General features: G+C 35.4%; 2 protein-coding genes across 4 annotated transcripts; both read left to right on the top strand.

The window, feature by feature from the left end:
* Positions 1 to 839: 839 nt before the first annotated feature.
* Positions 840 to 16,040, top strand: rpgrb (retinitis pigmentosa GTPase regulator b). 3 transcript variants are annotated; one of them, XM_067388013.1, is made up of 17 exons: positions 840 to 967; positions 1,558 to 1,683; positions 1,780 to 1,872; positions 2,933 to 2,995; positions 4,003 to 4,161; positions 4,293 to 4,442; positions 5,399 to 5,557; positions 5,646 to 5,801; positions 5,918 to 6,042; positions 6,609 to 6,800; positions 6,965 to 7,115; positions 7,814 to 7,911; positions 8,370 to 8,429; positions 13,605 to 13,838; positions 13,948 to 13,996; positions 14,884 to 14,981; positions 15,271 to 16,040. In XM_067388013.1, the coding sequence occupies exons 1-17, from the start codon at positions 937 to 939 to the stop codon at positions 15,460 to 15,462; spliced, it is 2,136 nt and encodes a 711-aa protein (XP_067244114.1). In that variant the 5' UTR covers positions 840 to 936; the 3' UTR covers positions 15,463 to 16,040. The 3 variants fall into 3 exon arrangements, with proteins under 3 accessions (XP_067244114.1, XP_067244113.1, XP_067244112.1); XM_067388012.1 differs by lacking the exons at positions 13,948 to 13,996; positions 14,884 to 14,981; positions 15,271 to 16,040 and adding an exon at positions 8,699 to 11,595 and having other exon boundaries at positions 13,605 to 13,691; XM_067388011.1 differs by lacking the exons at positions 13,605 to 13,838; positions 13,948 to 13,996; positions 14,884 to 14,981; positions 15,271 to 16,040 and adding an exon at positions 8,699 to 12,202.
* A 58-nt stretch (positions 16,041 to 16,098) lies between these two features.
* On the top strand, positions 16,099 to 18,744 carry dynlt3 (dynein light chain Tctex-type 3). The gene is made up of 5 exons (XM_067388017.1): positions 16,099 to 16,250; positions 16,741 to 16,782; positions 16,978 to 17,101; positions 17,206 to 17,283; positions 18,343 to 18,744. Exons 1-5 carry the CDS (start codon positions 16,224 to 16,226, stop codon positions 18,417 to 18,419), a joined length of 348 nt encoding a protein of 115 aa, XP_067244118.1. The 5' UTR covers positions 16,099 to 16,223; the 3' UTR covers positions 18,420 to 18,744.
* The last annotated feature ends 46 nt before the right edge of the window (positions 18,745 to 18,790 follow it).

Below are 18,790 nucleotides of genomic sequence, written 5' to 3'. Positions count from 1 at the left end.
CAGACATATAGACAGACAGACATATAGACAGATAGATAGATAGATAGATAGATAGATAGATAGATAGATAGATAGATAGATAGATAGACAGACAGACAGACAGACAGATAGATAGATAGATAGATAGATAGATAGACAGACAGACAGACAGACACACAGACAGATAGACAGACAGACAGACATACAGACAGATAGATAGACAGACAGACAGACAGACAGATAGATAGAGAGATAGACAGACAGATAGATAGATAGACAGACAGATAGACATATAGACAGACAGACATATAGACAGACAGATAGACAGACATATAGACAGACAGACATATAGACAGATAGATAGATAGATAGATAGATAGATAGATAGATAGATAGATAGATAGATAGATAGATAGATAGATAGATAGATAGACAGACAGACAGACAGACAGACATACAGACAGATAGATAGACAGACAGACAGACAGATAGATAGATAGACAGACAGACAGACAGAAAGACAGACAGACAGACAGATAGATAGATAGATAGATAGATAGATAGATAGATAGATAGATAGATAGATAGATAGATAGATAGATAGATAGATAGATAGATAGACAGACAGACAGATGTAAAAATAGATAGAGATGTTCTCATTCACTAGATGTGTAACTTACCATCTTATGTACAGTCATAAATTAATATTTGCAATTGTTTAAATAAATATAAATGAATATAAAATAAATATAAAATTAATATATAAATATATATAATCGTATCGCCTCAAGTTTGGCAAAATCATGTAGTAGAAAAATGACTCAAGGAGGAGCTAAGGAGTAACACGTGACACCTCAACGCGGAAGCAAATCTAGAGTGGAAGGTTTCTATCATTTTAGAAACTTCTTGATCACACTTCGTAGAGCCCAGCGTAAATAAGCTGATTAGTCGGGGGAGATGGCTGGAGAGACAGAAGATGAGATCCCTGGTAACATATTATGTAGTACATTAGTGGTTTGTGTAAACAGTTTTATTATTTTCATTTGCTACATGTGTGTCTTTTTAGCCTTGGCTGTTTATAATTAGCCTGCAGGCTATATAACGGTGCTACATAGTGGAAGCGGATAATATGTTATAGCTACTGGTGTAAATATGTCTTAACTGCTTTTATACCCTTCGAATATTATATTTCGACGTGTTTATACTTGTAAATTGCTCCTTGTGTTTTGTTTTTTATTTCATTGAACACTCTGTCCCGCTCTTTCATTGACGCTTGTGGCTACCTGTCGCCAAGGAAACCACGCCATGTGGTCACGCCTCTCTCGTTCTCTGTTCTATAATATTTCTATAAAGTAGTAAACAACTAATTTTAACCATCTGATTGTGTATATATACAAAGAAACAGAGGCTTCAAATTAAAATCATACACGGGTTTATTTGTTTAGAATGTAACGTTAGTGTAATACTTTATGCTTTAGAATATAGACAGCTTGTATTTGATAACTGCAGTCATCTGAATAATTAAAGACAAAACATGAAAACTGCAATTATTATTCTATTTTTCAATTTTTGTTGTAGAATCCGGAGCTGTCTTCACTTTTGGAAAGAGTAAATTCGCAGATAACGCCCCTAGTAAATTCTGGTTAAAAAATGATGTACCTTTGAGAATTTCCTGTGGAGATGAGCACACAGCACTGGTAACAGGTATGATTTAGGATTTTATTAGTGGACATATATATAAATATGGTCTTATTACATCATTTTATGCATTCATCCTGTCACTATTCCTATTGTGTTTAGAAAATGGGAAGCTGTTTATGTTTGGCAGCAATAACTGGGGACAGCTGGGCCTCGGAACAAAGACCACTGTGAATAAACCCACTTGTGTGAAAGGTACGACTACGACTCTACCTGACAGACTGTCAGTCAAAGAGAGAGCAGTACTGAATGTTGTCTGCCATCTACAGCTGATAAATCATTTCAACAAAATGAACACATTTTCCAATGCTGTCAGTCACATTTAGCTGTTTGGAAAAGATATATTTTAGTTAATCAAATAATAGTGATGAGTGATTTTGAATTATTCAGCAGTAAAATATAGTTTGACACAGACAATTGCATGTTTGTAAGAAAAAAGAGATCTTTTCAAGACAAAGCCATAGATTGTCTTAATCCCAATCTGGAGTGGTCCATAATCTGCATTAATCTGGAAAGCAGAGGGGAAGTGTGTGTAGGAGTTAAGCATTTTAACAAATTAGCTTGTTTAATATTCAAATTATATATATATATATATATATATATATATATATATATATATATATATATATATATATATATATACTGTCCAGCCATGAATGTATCATTATTACAGTGACTATTATGTTTCTAGCATGTTATATGTTTGCCAACAGTTCTTTTAACCCTAAAAGATGGAGTGTGTAGCTTTTCATTTCTTAAACAACCACGTAGGAAGACACATCATGGCCATATTCCAGGATGTCAAGATTGACCAGGGTTAAAATTGTGAAAGAATGGTTCAGAGAGCATGAAGAATCATTTTCACACATGAATTGGCACCTCCAGTCCTTAAATTCATTGAAAGTCTCTGGGATGTGCTGGAGAAGACTTTATAGAGTGCTCACCTCTTGCATTGTCAATACACCAATGCACCTCTTGATGGAAATAACATCACAACATTTATTTCCATTGAAAATAGTGTGAAATTTGCTTTTATCGACTGATACCGATTATTGGCCGATATATCAGTGCATTATATCCAGGTTGTATATATATATATATATATATATATATATATATATATATATATATATATATATATATATATATATATATATATATATATATATCCAGGTTGTATAATTGTGATTAGTTAAAAAATAAATTCTAGTCAACATGTTTCTGACATGCAATGACCATATTTGTTTTCTTAAAGCTCTAAAATCAGAAAGTGTGAAGCTCGCAGCCTGTGGAAGAACTCACACACTTGTTTATACATGTAAGTTTTTTCAGAATATTTGCTTTTTGTTTTTTTGAGTCTACTAAATCAATCCTGCTAAAAAAAAAAAAGATGAAATGTGTGGGTTTTTTTATTATTTGTTTGATTGTTTTTTTTTTTGTAGTAATTTACTTCTACCTTAATTGTTTACATATTCTTATTTATTTATTCCATTAGTCAAGCCAGAAGTTGACATGCCAAACCACAGCAAACCACTGAAACAAACAGCAATGTTTTGAAAGGGCAACACAGGGGAACTCTCTGGGAATTTATAATTGTCTCAGCAAATTAATCAGGAATAAGAGAATGTTTTTTTAACATTGATCATAGCACAAGAATAAGGGTAGTAACTTTGACAAATATTTTTAAAATATCTGAGCATACCGTTTGTTGTTGTTGTTGTAGTTTTTTGATGATGATGATGATGATGATATCTCTATATATACAAAGGCCAAAACATAAAAAAAAAAAAAAGTTCACTACCATTCACAAATTTGGGGTCAGTAAGATTCATGTTTTTGAAATGTTATTATGAAATATTATTTTAATTCAAAATAAATGTGTTCTATTGTATTTGTAATGTATTTAAAATATAATTTATTCCTGTGATGACAAAGCTGAATTTTCAGCATCATTACTCCAGTCTTCAGTGTCACATGATCCTTCAGAAATCATTCTAATATGCTGATTTGGTGCTTAAGAAACATTGCTTATTATTATCAGTATTGAAAAGGGTTGTGCCGCTTCATATTTTTCTATAAACCATGATACATTTTTTCAAGATTTGGTGTTGTTGTTGAATAGAAAGTTTGAAAGAGCAGCATTTATTTAAAATATTTTTTATATTATTTAACATTATAAATGTTTTTACTGTCGCTATCGATTGATTTGATGCTAAATAAAAGTATTAATTTCTTAAAAAATGTTTTGATAGCACTATATTAGATAACTATTTGCAACATTATAGATTTATGCTCAACTAAATACTTATTTTCTTTACTGAGCAGCTCGTGGTAACCTGTATGCCTCTGGAGGAAATAATGAAGGACAGCTTGGTCTTGGTGACTGCGATGACAGAGCCTCCTTCCACCTGGTGGACTTCTTCAGCAAACATGGACCAATCAAAATGCTCGCTGCTGGTTCCAATACATCTGCTGCCCTGACGCGTAAGAGTTCTGTTCCATTTGCCCTTCAGCAACAGTGTCTATTGACAAAAACATGTGGGGCAAATATAACATACATAACATGTAATGGCAAATATTAACAGTAATGTAACAATATTTTTGTGTCATCTCAGAGGATTGCAGGCTCTATATGTGGGGCGATAACTCTGAGGGCCAGATTGGGTTAGGGAAGGAGAGTAACGCACTTACTCCTCAGGAGGTTTCTGTGGGGAAACGAGTGTCCTGGGTGTCCTGTGGATATTATCATTCTGCCTTTGTTACCGGTACGTATGCCATTGTAGACATTATTACCTCATGTCACTATGGCCAATTGCAAACCAAAATATTCAGGGATAAATAAATAACTTTATGCTCAACATTCACATGTTTTATTTAACCTGGAATGTTTTATTTTAGTTTTATGATATAAGATTATACTATTTTTTCATAAATGATAAAAAAGTTTTTTTCTTTTCAAAAGTATGAGGTCAGTACAATTAATAAAAAAATATTTTTATTCAGCAAGGATGCAATAAATTGATCAAAAGTGACAGTAAAGACATTTATAATGTTACAAAAGATTTATTTTTCAAATAAATTCTGTTCTTTTGAACTTTCTGTTCATCAAAGAATCCTGAGAGAAATGTATCACGGTTTCCAAAAAATATAAAACAGCACAACATAAGAAATGTTTCTTGAGCAGCAAATCAGCATATTAGAATGATTTCTGAAGGATCATGTGACACTGAAGACTGGAATAATGATGCTTTGCTATCACAGGAATAAATTACATTTTAAAATATATCAAAATAGAAAACAGCTATTTTAAATTGTATTAATGTTTCACAAAATTTCAGTTTTTACTGTATTTCTTTTTGATAAAATAAATGCAGCCTTGGTCACCACAAAAGACTTTCAAAAAATCTTTCCCAAATGTTTTAATTACTGTATGCATTTAATTTATTTTACTCTTAATTGATTATCTCTTATATTTACTGTGTTCTATTAATAATACTTGATATATTTAATAAATGTATCAGAATTATGTTCAACTGTGTTACATTGGAATATTGGCAACATTTTAAATCCATACTTTTTGACAATTTATGATGACCTTCCTACTTCTTCTTCATGATTCATAGAGCACAGTATGGTGGCACTGAATTAATAAAATGTTCATTATTTGACCTTCTATGAAGGCTGGCTTGTTGCTAGGTGATGCTTGTTTCATTTGTTGCAGTGGATGGGGCATTGTTCACATTTGGAGAAAAAGACAGTGGAAAGCTGGGCTTGTCCACAGAGAAGCTAGCCAATCATAAAGTGCCTCAACAGGTGACCAACATCCCTGATAAGGTGGTACAGGTGTCCTGTGGAGGAGGGCACACGGTGGCACTTACGGGTAGGAGAACATCTTTTCCTTTGCTGTCTTTTTTTGTCCGTGTTTCTTCTTTGTGAAGACTTAATGTTACGCATGTTTGGTAATACAGAGCACGGGGTGTATTCGTTTGGCCTGGGTCAGTTTGGACAGCTTGGTCATGGCACTTTCATATTTGAGTCTCGTTTACCCAGAGTGGTTGAGCATTTCAGGAGGGGCAGAGTTAAACACGTGGAGTGTGGAGAGAACCATACAGCGTTGATTACTGGTAAAACATGCACAGAAAACTACCTGACAACATCCTTTTTTTTGTTGTGATATAATTTCCTCTGTGTCTTTCCTCTAAAATATATATGATTCTGTTTGTATTTGTGCTGGTTTCAGAGAGTGGCCTTTTGTACACCTTTGGTGATGGTCGGCATGGAAAACTGGGGCTTGGAGAAGAAAACTTCACCAACCAGTTCAGACCGACCCTGTGTACGAGATTCCTCTACTACCATGTACATTTTGTACGTATTACTGCCCATCTACTGTTTATGAAACAATAATACATTTTATCTCTATCAGATGTATAAACTTTCTACTTTGAAATGTTTTTTTGCATTTATTCAGCAATAATGCATTTTCTTGACAATAAAGACTTTTTAAAAAAGATTCAAATAATCCAGATAATAATAGGAAACATCTTTTGAGGTAAAAATCAGCATATCAGAATAATTTCTGAAAGATCATGTGACACTGAAGACTGAAGAAATGGCTGCTGAAAATTCAGCTTTGCCATCACAGAAATTAATTATTATTTTTGAATATATTACAATAGAAAACAGTTATTTTAAATTGTAATAATATTTCACAATATTACTGTATTTTTTAGAAAATAAATAAAGGCTTGGTGAACATAAGACAATTAAAAAACATTTAAAAATCGTACTGACCTAAAATTTTTGAATGGTAGTCTAAATGTATTAATCTGCTAAAAGTTAGTATTGTCATTTCATATATATCAATATGGACTAAAAGCCACAAAACTCTATTTTGATTTCATGGCATCTCTAAACAATGTCTGTGCTTTCAGGTTACTTGTGGTGGGTGTCACATGCTTGTTTTGGCAAAGCCCAGGGCTGAAAGGTTGGAGGATTTGATTTTGGAGGAAGATGACGTCACAGAAGACTACTTTGAGAAATCCTGTACTGAACTACTGGGGGATACACATATTCAGACCACCCTAAACAGGAGTCTTTCGGCTCGGGTCAGACGCAGAGAACGGGTGGGTCAATCCTAATGGATCAGAATTACTGCAACTGATTATTAATTGGACTAGTGGAAGTGTATTTCAAGATGAACAATACAATTTTATGGTAATGTTCACTATAATATATTTCCCAAACAATTATATAAACTAATTAAATATTGATGCAATTTCTTCTGCAGGAGCGTTCACCAGATCAGTTTGGACAGATGTTTCGAACACTCCCAGCTCTGGGTGGGAATCAGCTGAGTGCAGCATCTCTATCTGTTCCCAGCCAGATCCATCACTCCCACAGAAAACAACCTGGAAAGATCCCTCACAACACCCTCAAAAGTAACTGCCTTGTCAAAAAACTGAAGTATTCATATTCATATCTGTCCTCATTCACAGATGCAATTTTAACGTATAAAAAGACAAGTCTTTAAATATGCATGAATTTATGTTCCTTTACACCACTGTTAAAAAGTTCAGGGTCAGCATGATTAAAGAAATTCGTTTTTTCAGCAAGCACACATTAAATTTATCAAAAGTGACTTTTACATTATTATAAAAGATTTAAAAAATGCTGTTCTTTTGAACTTTCTGTTCAGAATCCTTGTATAATGTATCACGATATCCTCACAAATATGTAGCAGCACAACTGATTTTAGCATTCAGCATAAGAAATATTTCTTGAGCAGCAAATCAGCTTTTATAGAATGATTTCTGAAGAATCGTGTGACACTGAAGACTGGAGTAATGATCCTGAAAATCCAGCTTTTCCATCACAGGAATAAATAACATTTTAAAAGAAATAGAAATTCAAATTCTTGTAATTTTTTTAAATTGTAATAATGTTTCACAATATCAAAGTTTTACTGTATTTTTGATCAAATAAATGCAGCCTTGATAAGCATAAGAGACTTCTATCAAAAACATTTTAAAATCTTACCAACCCAAAACTTTTGAATGGTAGTGTATATTACAGAGTCTTGCTCAGGTTTTTATGTCTTCTCTCTCTCTCTCTCTCTCTCTCTCTCTCTCACGATAAGTTCCGGGAAAGAGAGTAAAATCTCTTGATGACAGAAGCAGTGTGGAGGATACTGAGAGTGTAAAAGACCTTGGAGAAACCACTGACTTATTAAACCTGGTAGGAGAAGCATACCATCACTTATGAAAAAGGCATGCATGCTTTTATAATGTCTATAGAAAATACATAGAAATAGACATTTAATGTTTTGGTCTATTGTCATTTTTAATGATAAATCGCTACCTGTTTTAAACAAGCTAAAAACAGTGTGACGCAATAAAACAGTGTTTCATGACGGGCGGTTCGTTCTAACAGGGTCATGGACAGCAGGGATAAAACAATTCTAAATGCAAATACTAACTAATCAAATAGCTATGGATAATTAGCATAGCAAAATAAATTTACTTTTAAAAGGGGAAAAGAAAATGCCAGACTCCAATAAATGCATGTTACATTTGGTACTGTCTTGAATTGCCATTTGATGTAAAATCTGGGTCTTGTAGAAAAACCAGTTGTGAACTGCTGGTATAAAAGACTTAAAGCTTCCAAGACTAATGCAAAAGGTTCTTTGATTTCAGACTCACATAATCAAGATGGACCCTAGCGACAAGACCCTCACATTGTCTCCTATGGAGAAGGTAAGCGCTCACCTGGGTTGTTGTTCAAGAAACTTGCTATTTAGATGGCCAAACAAAGGTTTAAGAGAAAAAGTTGTACATTTTTTCAAAGGGCTGCACTCAATTAGACCTCCCCTTTATGCTTGTGTTCTTTCTCTTCTCTTCATTGACTTATTCTTCTCATTTGCTTTGCAGCCTTAAAGCTCATTCTGCTCTCGTTCAGCCTGCTCTGCATGTTTATTAGTTTCTCTAACACTTTCCTTCTTTTTATCCACTGCTTCCTGGAATAGAAGAAGGTTAAGGTTGTGAAAGAGCACGGTAAGGAGAAGGGAAGGCATAGTGACCCCGCCCCTTATAGTAAGAGGGCGGAGCTTTCGGCTCGCAAAGCTCTTCCCACTGAGTTGCTCAGAAGCCCGAGTGGTAGCTCAGTAGTTGGGGACAGTCTTGGGTCAGGGACGCCCCACAAGAGCCCTAAGAGACATGGTCATGATAAGGAAAATGTACTTATTGCTTTGGAGAACAGAAAGCCTGCACATCACCAAGCTGGTGAAAGTAAAACCAGATTGGGGATGGACATAAGCAGAGCTGAATCCAAATCCTACCGGCCCAAACAGACAGAAGTGATGAAGTCAAAGGATAAAGTTAAAAAAGAATCAACAGGAAAAGCCCAACCAATTCAAGAGGCTGAAAGCGAGAAGCTTCCTCAAAAATCAAAAGGAAGTACAAAACCAAACCAAGAGGGAGCAGGTAAAGCAAAACCCAAAGATCGTCCATTGGAAGTCAGAAGCCAGCCTCAACAAGTTGTGGGGAAAGAAAAGGAAGTAAAAATGAAACCCATAATTGTTGTTGAACATCATCTCGAACAGACCACTCATAAGGACCAAGACCCAACAGGTAAGAAGATCTCAAAAGAGGTTTTACCAAAAGCTCGGGGGGTGAAAGGTGAAATGAATGCTGCTAAGACAGAAAACAAAAATTTGGTCCCACAGAGTAAAAAGTCAGATTCAAAAAAAGACTCAAAAAGTGGTAAGATGATACAAGAGATCTCCACTACTTCACAACAGTCCTCCAGCCAGTTTGCAGTTTCTGCAAAAAAGACAAAGAAATTAAGAGCAGAACAAAGCCAATTACTAGTAGAGGACAAGTTGAAAAATATAAAAAAGGGGCCTACCATTGTCTCCGAAGCTGCCTCCAAATCTGAATCGGCGTCAGAGTCTGAGCAAATGAAGGAAAATCCTCTCATCAAGGTGACATCTTTTCTCCAAGATGTGGCAATGGGAAGTCCTGCTTGTTTACTTGGAGAGTCGGCAGTCAGTCAGTTCCTTTCCCAGTCCACACCGCGAAAGATGCCAAAACCTCTTTCAAAACAAAGAACTCTGTCTGATGTTTCATCCCTGAGTGAGTCCGATGAAGTTTCAAGACAGGAGGAGACTAGAGAAGCCAGGAGGACGGCCGTCACCATCGACATTAAGACAGAACCAGGATCTTCAGATGGGGACTTGGAAAGAAGCAGCATTGAGTCCAAAACCGAGGCACATTCTGAGGTTGGAACATATAGAAGAAGTGAGGAGGAACTAGCAGAGGAATCCGATGAGGAGGAGGAGGAGGAGGAAAGCAAGGGTTTGTTGAATAGAAAGGATGAGAGTGAGGAAGAAAGTGAGAGCAAGACCCTTGACAAAGTAGCAAACGATGACGATTCTGAGGTTGACAACGATACAACGATCAAAGCTTCTAGTGAGGATGAGGAAAGTGCGGAAGAGCAGGAGAAAAGTAAAAGTGAGGCAACTGAGGATGTAGAGAGTGAGGCCGAGGAAGAGGAGAGTGATGGAATAGAAGATGAGGAAGAAGAAACAAGTGAGATAAGTAGAAAAAGTGAAGAGAGTGGAGCAGAACAGGGAGAAAGTAAAAAGAGCGAAGTTGAAGAGACAGAGAGCAAAAGTGAGAGGTCAAAGGACGAATCAGATGAAGAGAACGAGGAGTCGGAGGAGAAAGATAGTGAGGATGAGGAAGAAAATGATGTGGAAAGTGACAGTGCAGAGGAAGATGAAGATAGTAAAAAGATTAGTGAAGAAGAGGAGGAAGATTCAGAAAAAGTGGAAAGTGAGACTGAAGATGAAGAGGATGAAGATGGTGATAAGACTAGTGAAGAAGAGGAGGAAGATTCAGAAAAAGTGGAAGGTGAGACTGAAGATGAGGAGGATGAAGATGGTGAAAAGACTAGTGAAGAAGAGGAGGAAGATTCAGAAAAAGTGGAAGGTGAGACTGAAGATGAGGAGGATGAAGATGGTGAAAAGACTAGTGAAGAAGAGGAGGAAGATTCAGAAAAACTGGAAGGTGAGACAGAAGATGAAGGAGATGAAGATGGTGAAAAGACTAGTGAAGAAGAGGAGGAAGATTCAGAAAAACTGGAAGGTGAGACAGAAGATGAAGGGGATGAAGAAGGTGATAAGACTAGTGAAGAAGATTCAGAAAAGCAGGAAAGTGAGACTGAAGATGATAATGAAGGGGAGAGTGAAGTGGAGGAGGAGGAGGAAAGGGAGGAAATTAAAGAGGATGAGGAAGAGGGCGAAAGCAATGAAAAGGAAGCAATGAGTCAGAATGATGAAGAGGAAGAAGAAACAAGTAAAGAAGAGAGTGAAAATGAAGAAGAAGATGAGCAGGAGAGCAAAGACGAAGAGGAAGATGAGCAGGAGAGCAAAGATGAAGAGGAAGAAGAGCAGGAGAGTGGAGATGAAGAGGAAGAAGAGCAGGAGAGCGAAGACGAAAAAGAAGAAGAGCAGAAGAGCGAAGACGAAGAGGAGGAAGAAGAAGAAAGTAAAGGTGATGAGGAAGATGACGAAGAAGCAGAAGAGGAAGCAGAGGAGGAAGAGTCTGAAGAAAAAGAGGAGATGGAAGAAGCAGAGGATGAGGAGGGAGAAGAGGAGGACAAACAAGAAGATAAAGAGGAGAGTGATGAAGAAGAGGAGGAGGAGGAGGAAAAAGAAAAGACCAAAAGAAAACCTGAAAAAGCCTCTGAATCCATCAAGCAAAAGTCAAATGTGAAAACAACAAAACAGCAGACAAAAGCCAAACGGGCCCGAGCACAAAAACACCAGTCAGACGATGAGTCCCAGGAGCCTCAGCAGTTTTGGGATGATGTTCTACCTCAATACCTCAATTTAAAATAGCCTCTATCTGCTTTTCCTGAGTAATTATGTACATGCCTTTTCATACATAGCTTTTATGTTCTTTCTTGCTTCTTGCTTTTGTGATATATATTTTAAATTTTTTTATTTCACCATTATTATTCTTGCAGTTTCGCCCATGACATTCTTACTAGATGTATTACTTCACATTTTTAATTTTCAATCTTTTATTTATTAATGTTTTCCTAAGTAATGATATGCCCATGCAGTAATGAAGACCTCATGATGTGCCTTAGGATATATGCATCTGATTAACAAATATGCTTGATTTGCCAATGACCTTGAATCAGCACTATTGACTTTAACTTCTTGCAAATACATACTAGGCATATTTAAAGATGCCTTTAAGTCAGAACTCGTACAAAAAAGTAAAGTAAAATAAAATGGCAGCTAATGATCTTTATGACTGGAAGAAAAATAAATTGAAAAAAAGTCATTAAGTAGCATTTAGTTAAAATTTTGCCCTTGTGCTTTTTCTGTGAACTATTTTATGTATTTATTTTACATTTAATAGCTAATAAACTTTCATTTATTTGTAACTATTTGCATCTTTTTTTTAATTAATACCTATGTGTTGCTTTTTCATTATCCTACGAAAGAGGATTAGGGCCAAGCAATAATAAAAAAATAAAACCATCTCGAGATTAAAGTTGTTAAATTTCGAGAAAAAAATTGTTAAATTTCGAGAAAAAAATCTAAATAAAATGTTGAGAATAAACTCATTAAATTATGAGAAAAAACTCGTTAAATTATGAGAAAAAAGTCGAGATAAAATGTTGAGAATAAAGTCATTAAATTACTAGAACAAATTCATTAAATTATGAGAAAAAGTTCGTTAAATTTCGAGAAAAAAGTCGATAAAATGTTGAGAATAAACTCATTAAATTATGAGAATAAAGTCATTAAATTACGAGAAAAAAGTCATTAAATTTAGTTAAGTCGTAATTTAACAACTTTTTCTCATAATTTAATGACTTTATTCTCAACATTTTATCTCGACTTTTTTCTCGAAATTTAACAAGTTTTTTTTCTCGTAATTTAACAGGTTTATTCTCAACAATTTATCTCGACTTTTTTCTCGAAATTTAACAACTTTAATCTCAAGATGGTTTAATTTTTTTATTATTGCTTGGCCCTAATCCTCTTCCATATTATCCAAATATAGTAACGTTAAAGATAATATTCTATATGATTTACATAAAGAAAACTACCTATTGCATGATAATGTTTACAGGAATCTATCTAGTTAGAAACTTGAGAATTTCAGCAGCATAGTAAGCAAATTTCCATTTGAATTATAATCATGCAAACAAAGAAAGCCATATGAGATATATCCAAAATTGCAAAGCAGTTGCAATCAGGCAGAAATCCGAAAACCCTTCATTGGACAGGTGAGGCTGCCCTTTTATTGCACCCTCTCCCTCTCTCTCTCTCTCTGTAGTGTTGGTAATTTTTTAGTCCTCCTACATAGATCCCTACTCATGTATTTATGTTTGATTATACATGTACACAGGAAAATCTCCAGAGTTAAATCAACTCTGTGCAGAGTACATATGGTCCCTCTCTAAATAGTGTTAAAATAATACTAAAGCAGAGTTAAAGTTAATGAGATAATTAAACAATTAATTAAGTGATGATTGTGCATTAGTGATGAACACCTGCTGTTAACAAGCAGAATCACTGAAGAAAAGAGAAACACAAGAACCACAACATGTGACTTCAGTCACAGCCTTATTAATTGTTTAATTATCTCATTAACTTTAACTCTGCTTCAGTGTTACTTTAACACTATTTAGAGAGGGACCATATGTACTCTGAGCAGAGTTGTTTTAACTCTGGGGATTTTACTGTGTAGTTTGTTAATTTTAAAATCAAAAAGACTGCCTGACTAATATTGATCCCTCTCCTGCCATTCTAGTTCCTTCAACCCTCTTTTTGTTTCACAGTCACTCATTCAGTCACTGATGATGTCTTTTCTCACTTTTCGCACAACCACCATCGATCTCTCCAGCTCCGGACAGATGAGATGAATGGAGAAGATGAGCAAGAAGAATATTTAGATGATGAAGAAGAAGAAGATGATGATGATGATGAGGAAGAGGAGGAGGGGGAAGAAGAAGAGGATGAGGAAGAACATTCAGAGGAAAAAGAAGGGGAAAAGTGTGAGGAGATAGAAGATATTTCAGATGAGAAGAGAAAAGAGACAGAGGAGCAGGAGCAAAGCATTACAGAGCCAGACATACAGGTGCCATGAAGCCTTTCATTTAGACTAATTAAGTACTAACATACTGCTTTAGCATCACTGCTCTATTGCTTTGATTAGTTTGTGTGATGTAATTTTCTTACTCCTACAGAAAAAGCAGATTATAAAAGAAGCATCTGTCCCTGATGGACCAATGAAAGGTTAGTTTTTTTGTTGTTGTTGTTGTTGTTGTTTTCAGTGTCCTTTCATTTTTAAATACCCATACAGACCCCAAGAAAACCAAAAATAGAGTTTTGTGGCTTTCAGCGTCTCTCACAAACGTCTCCATGGTTGCAAGGCACGTTCCCTGTGCAAGCAGGGGCTCACGGGCGCTGCGTAATATCATTGCACCTGCTGCAGCCATGATACGGCAGCAAAGTTCCTTGATTATTACGCCTGAATGAGAGTATAGTTCCTAGCCATATCAGCCTAGAAAATCGCAACTTTTTATTTTCCGTCGGTCTTAGTACACGATTTAACTACAGAAGAGTCAAGTTTTAAATAGGAAAAATATCAAAACTCTTTGGTCATTTTTAAGCGCAATGCTAACGGTCTAATCAGATTCAATGAACTATGCTAAGCTATGCTAAAAGTGGTACCGCCAGAACTGGAGATCGGCTGAATGGATTCGAAAACGGTAAAACTCAACTGTTTAACTCTAGGGGAGTTGGAAAATGAGCCTATTTTCAAAAAAAGTGGAGTGTTCCTTTAAGATAAGTCACTTTTACATATTAAAAATGTATAAAACAGACCAAACATATCGATGACTCATTCTGCACTACACAGATTTTTGTCCAATCAAACGCTGTCTAGAATGAGAACGCCCCTCCCCTAATACCACCCACAAAAGACCAGCAAGTAGCAAATCATATGATACCATCAATGATTTTACGGTTGTGAATTTTGAAATACATCTTTAACTTTTATGGTGCAGCATGTGCAAGGTAGAAAGTGATTGCACTGGACTAAAATATAACTTGGTGAACATATATGTAATGTACATGGATTATAAGCAGCTTTTTCTTTTCTGTTGTTGTGAATTGTAAAGATTCTGATCCTGCTACCCTTATAAAGGAGGAGACCCAGTCAGAGAGGAATGGAGTTACAGAAGACAAACCTAAATCTCTTTTTGGCTCTAAGAACAGGGTATTTACCACTCAACCCTTTTAATCTCAATTCAATTCAATTGAAAGTGCTTACCAAAAAAGTATTACCAAAGCATTTCTATCATCAACATACAGTGAATCACATGTACATATAGAAAAATAAAAAGCAGAACGATTAATCAGTCAACATTTAGAATTCTATGAACAATTTAGAATTCTGTGTGTGTGATCTTTATTATAAAAAGTAGTAATCAACCACCTCACAATCATGCATAAACACTTGCATAACATCTTTGCACTTTGATCAGTTTCCTCTTTCCTACTTTCAGCTTTCTCTTTTTAAGAGATCTCCCACCAAAGGCAATCAAGCAGCGAGCACTACTTCAGGCAAACCAGCAGCTGATGGTCCACCACAGATCTCAGAGACTCGAGAGCCAGAGAGATCCAGCAGTGGAACACATACAGGAGACCCAACCACAGCATCCAATCGATCACGTTCAGCCACTTGCAATCTGCTTTGATACCTTTCAGCTGGGTTTGACATGCGGTTAATGCTGAAACCACCTTCTGAACTGAAAAATGGGACTTTTAACAAAAACTGGAAGTAGCAGAATCGGAATTTAACAAACCAACATCCTGTTGGTGTTGGTGGTGGTAATGTTACTGTGCCTTGTGCTGCAAAGCAGACCACAGAAAATAACCAGCTTTAAAACTGGAAACTGAGTTTGGGAGTTTAAGTATAGCTGTGAGCTAATGCTTTGGTACTACATTGTATGTTTTTTTTTTTCCTTTATATGTTTGCAGTGTCTGATTTGTACAACTTTTTATCAAATGCATTCTCAAAGTCATTACCGGGGAGTAAATGTACCAATATGTGACATATATCTCGAAATATAATTATATGTATGTGTGTTTTTATACCTATTTATTTACATTTTGATGAAAGACTTTTTCAAAGCACCTGTGCACTTTATATATTTAAAATTTCAGGGTAATGTGACAATTTTTTATAATTTTTTTTTTTTTTTGTAAGAATCATCTCACATGCTTTGTATTTGACGTGATACAATTAAACATCAACTTAAAATTGTGTCGCTTTCTTTTTGATAGATAGTAATAGATAGATGGATTGGCAGACATGGTGAGTCGGAGGAGCGCCAGTAGGTGGCAGCACTCAATCGACATTGTGTTGCTAACATCATCCTTGGTTGTCAGTGAGAGAAAAGCTACAGTCATCTGAATTGAGTTTGTTATCCAGATTTTTGGTTTTCAAATTGAAAATATGGAGGAGTATCATTCTGGAGATGAAGTAGGTGTTTATATAAGGCATGACATGGTGAAGCTGGTTATTATCTGTCTAATCTTGTCTTTCAAAGCTGGTAAACCGTAGACTGTTTTTTTTGTTACTGCTAGCCTGCTAACCGCTTCATCCGGATAGAAACATAATATCACTTCATCCTTTTTAAACGCACATATTTTAACATCATTACATCGTTTACACATACACAGACCAGTAAAAGTTAATTTCGATTTATAATTTATATATTTGTGTTTTATGTTTTCGTGGAAAATGGTTCAGGGTGTGGCCAAATCATAACGTCAACTTGAATCATAAAGCAAATTGATGAAATATCAACATATTTGTATTCATAAACTATAATTTTGTTTTTAACATTTTGAGTTTTGTTCTAACATACGTGTTTAAAATGTACATTCTGGTTACTAAATCTAAAGGATGCTAAATCTAATGTTTTACAGCTTGTTAATCTCTTTTCATCTTTCAAAACCTCTAATTTCAGGTGTCTTTCAACCCAGATGAAGCAAGTAATGTTGTCAAGGAGGTAATATTCACTGTAAAACCAAAGACATACATATATAACAACATTAAGCACCCTTTAAGACCTGTGGTGTATCTCATTGAATGAACTGCATTGTTGTTAGTCTCATGTCTAACTCATGCCTTCAGGATTAATGCTAGCCTATTTATTTGAGTGCAAGTCTGCTCCATTAATTCTGTGTGTGTGTTTATCGGTCAGTGCATTGAGGGTATTATTGGAGGCGTGGACTACAGCCAGAACAAAGTGAACCAGTGGACAGCCAGCATAGTCGAACACAGTCTCACCCAGTTAGTGAAACAGGGGAAACCATTCAAGTACATTGGTACGAGCTTTTCCATTTGATAATTTAAGGCTATACATCATATTTGCACAAGGCTGAAAGACATTACCCAAAGAGCTGTTGTTGATACTATGTCTATATTTCAGTCAACTGTGCTGTGATGCAGAAAAGTGGTGCAGGTCTTCACACAGCCAACTCTTGTTACTGGGACACTACCACTGACGGTAAAGCTTTAGTTCTTTAGAACTGCTTTGTGCTTCAATTGTGTGAGCTCATCCTGACCAAAAGACCAAGAAATAGCTATACAATGGACCCTTTTCACAGACCGTAATGATGCGATTCCACAGTTATCAGCATAATTTAACTTAAAAACTAAATTAATACACATTTATATTGCTTTACATTGTGTTATATTACCTTGACAAAATGACAAAAAAAAATTATGCTGCTGCGAAGGTGTTTCTAATACAATGGCTGAGGAAGTGATGGCAAATTTGACATCTTTCTCTCTTTTCATTGCAGTAATCAATCTCTCTATATTTTTTCATACTTTTGGAAAGTCATAGAAAGGCTATTACAGATTTTTTGTTTTGCTATTGGAGCAAATGGGAAAACAAATATTATATTTGCTGTCGTCTCCCATTCACAGCTACAACTTCTGCTTCTGAGAACCCTGGAAATGTGAAAAGGGTCCATATTTTTTATATAAATATATGTCTTAATATATGGACCATATTGGCCTTCGCACTTAATATTTATCTGACAAATAAAGTTGAAGGAGATGCATCATTCATTTTGTAGAGTATGGTACATGTGCAACATACATTGTTCTATGAATATCTAGTTAATATTGTTATCATTTTATATTGTTTTATTTTAACTATTTCAATTAAAAAGTTCTGCGATGTGACAGTTGATTTTTAACAGTTAAAATATTCCATATAGTCTCTCATAAAAACATGCCTGTAGAAAAAGTAAAATTCATCTAGTTTTAGATGAAGTATTGCATGCTGCAGGCGACCATTGAATTTTTAAATTTCATGTCAGCTATCCAAATATGTGTTCTTGTGCATTATATTCATTTCATTTATACTAAATAAAAGCATGGCGGTCATATTTTATTCCTAATATTCTTTTTATGTTATTAAAAAAAAAAAGTATGGCAACTATGTGGCGCTATCACCTGATTTTTCCAGATATGATTCAGATAAACTAAATAAGATGAAGAGTTATGTGCATCTGATTTCATTCTAATATGTGTGTGTGTGTGTGTGTGTTTGCAGGAAGCTGCACAGTGAGGTGGGAGAACCGCACCATGTACTGCGTCGTCAGTGTGTTTGCAGTGGCTATTGCGCTATGAGCAGAAACCAGGGCTGAGATGCGACACACACACAGGCACGGACCAGGAAAACCACCTTCACTTTGACCATTATGTCTGTTATGAAGCCTTTAACACACCGGCTAAGACTTAAACCATGCTCAACGTGTCTGTTTTACCTAATCTGCAATGTTTAGACTGTATTGCAAGTGCTTGTCTACCACATTGTATGTGTATTTGCCATTTCTGATTTTTTTTTTTTTTGGACTTGCAAAGGTTACATGCACTTTTGCTCTGTATAGAATATGTTGTTTAATTATTAAAGTTGTCAGCTTTGGGTTTAATAATCCAGTGTTAAGAAAATGAATATATCAGGATGTTTGTCGTCTTTGAGTATTTGTACCCAAAGACAT

The sequence above is a fragment of the Chanodichthys erythropterus genome, chromosome 6 (genome assembly GCF_024489055.1).
Source record: "Chanodichthys erythropterus isolate Z2021 chromosome 6, ASM2448905v1, whole genome shotgun sequence".
NCBI classification, from domain to species: domain Eukaryota; kingdom Metazoa; phylum Chordata; class Actinopteri; order Cypriniformes; family Xenocyprididae; genus Chanodichthys; species Chanodichthys erythropterus.
Note: the sequence above shows the minus strand (reverse complement) of the source record. Positions and strands in the feature narration are given on the sequence as shown.

Coding starts and splice junctions, on each gene's coding strand:
- rpgrb (XM_067388012.1), top strand. CDS start 937: ATGGCTGGAGAGACAGAAGATGAGATCCCTG. Junction 4,443..5,398: donor TCATTCTGCCTTTGTTACCG/GTACGTATGCCA, acceptor CATTTGTTGCAG/TGGATGGGGCATTGTTCACA. Junction 7,912..8,369: donor CCACTGACTTATTAAACCTG/GTAGGAGAAGCA, acceptor CTTTGATTTCAG/ACTCACATAATCAAGATGGA.
- dynlt3 (XM_067388017.1), top strand. CDS start 16,224: ATGGAGGAGTATCATTCTGGAGATGAA. Junction 16,251..16,740: donor AGTATCATTCTGGAGATGAA/GTAGGTGTTTAT, acceptor CTCTAATTTCAG/GTGTCTTTCAACCCAGATGA. Junction 17,102..17,205: donor GAAACCATTCAAGTACATTG/GTACGAGCTTTT, acceptor TCTATATTTCAG/TCAACTGTGCTGTGATGCAG.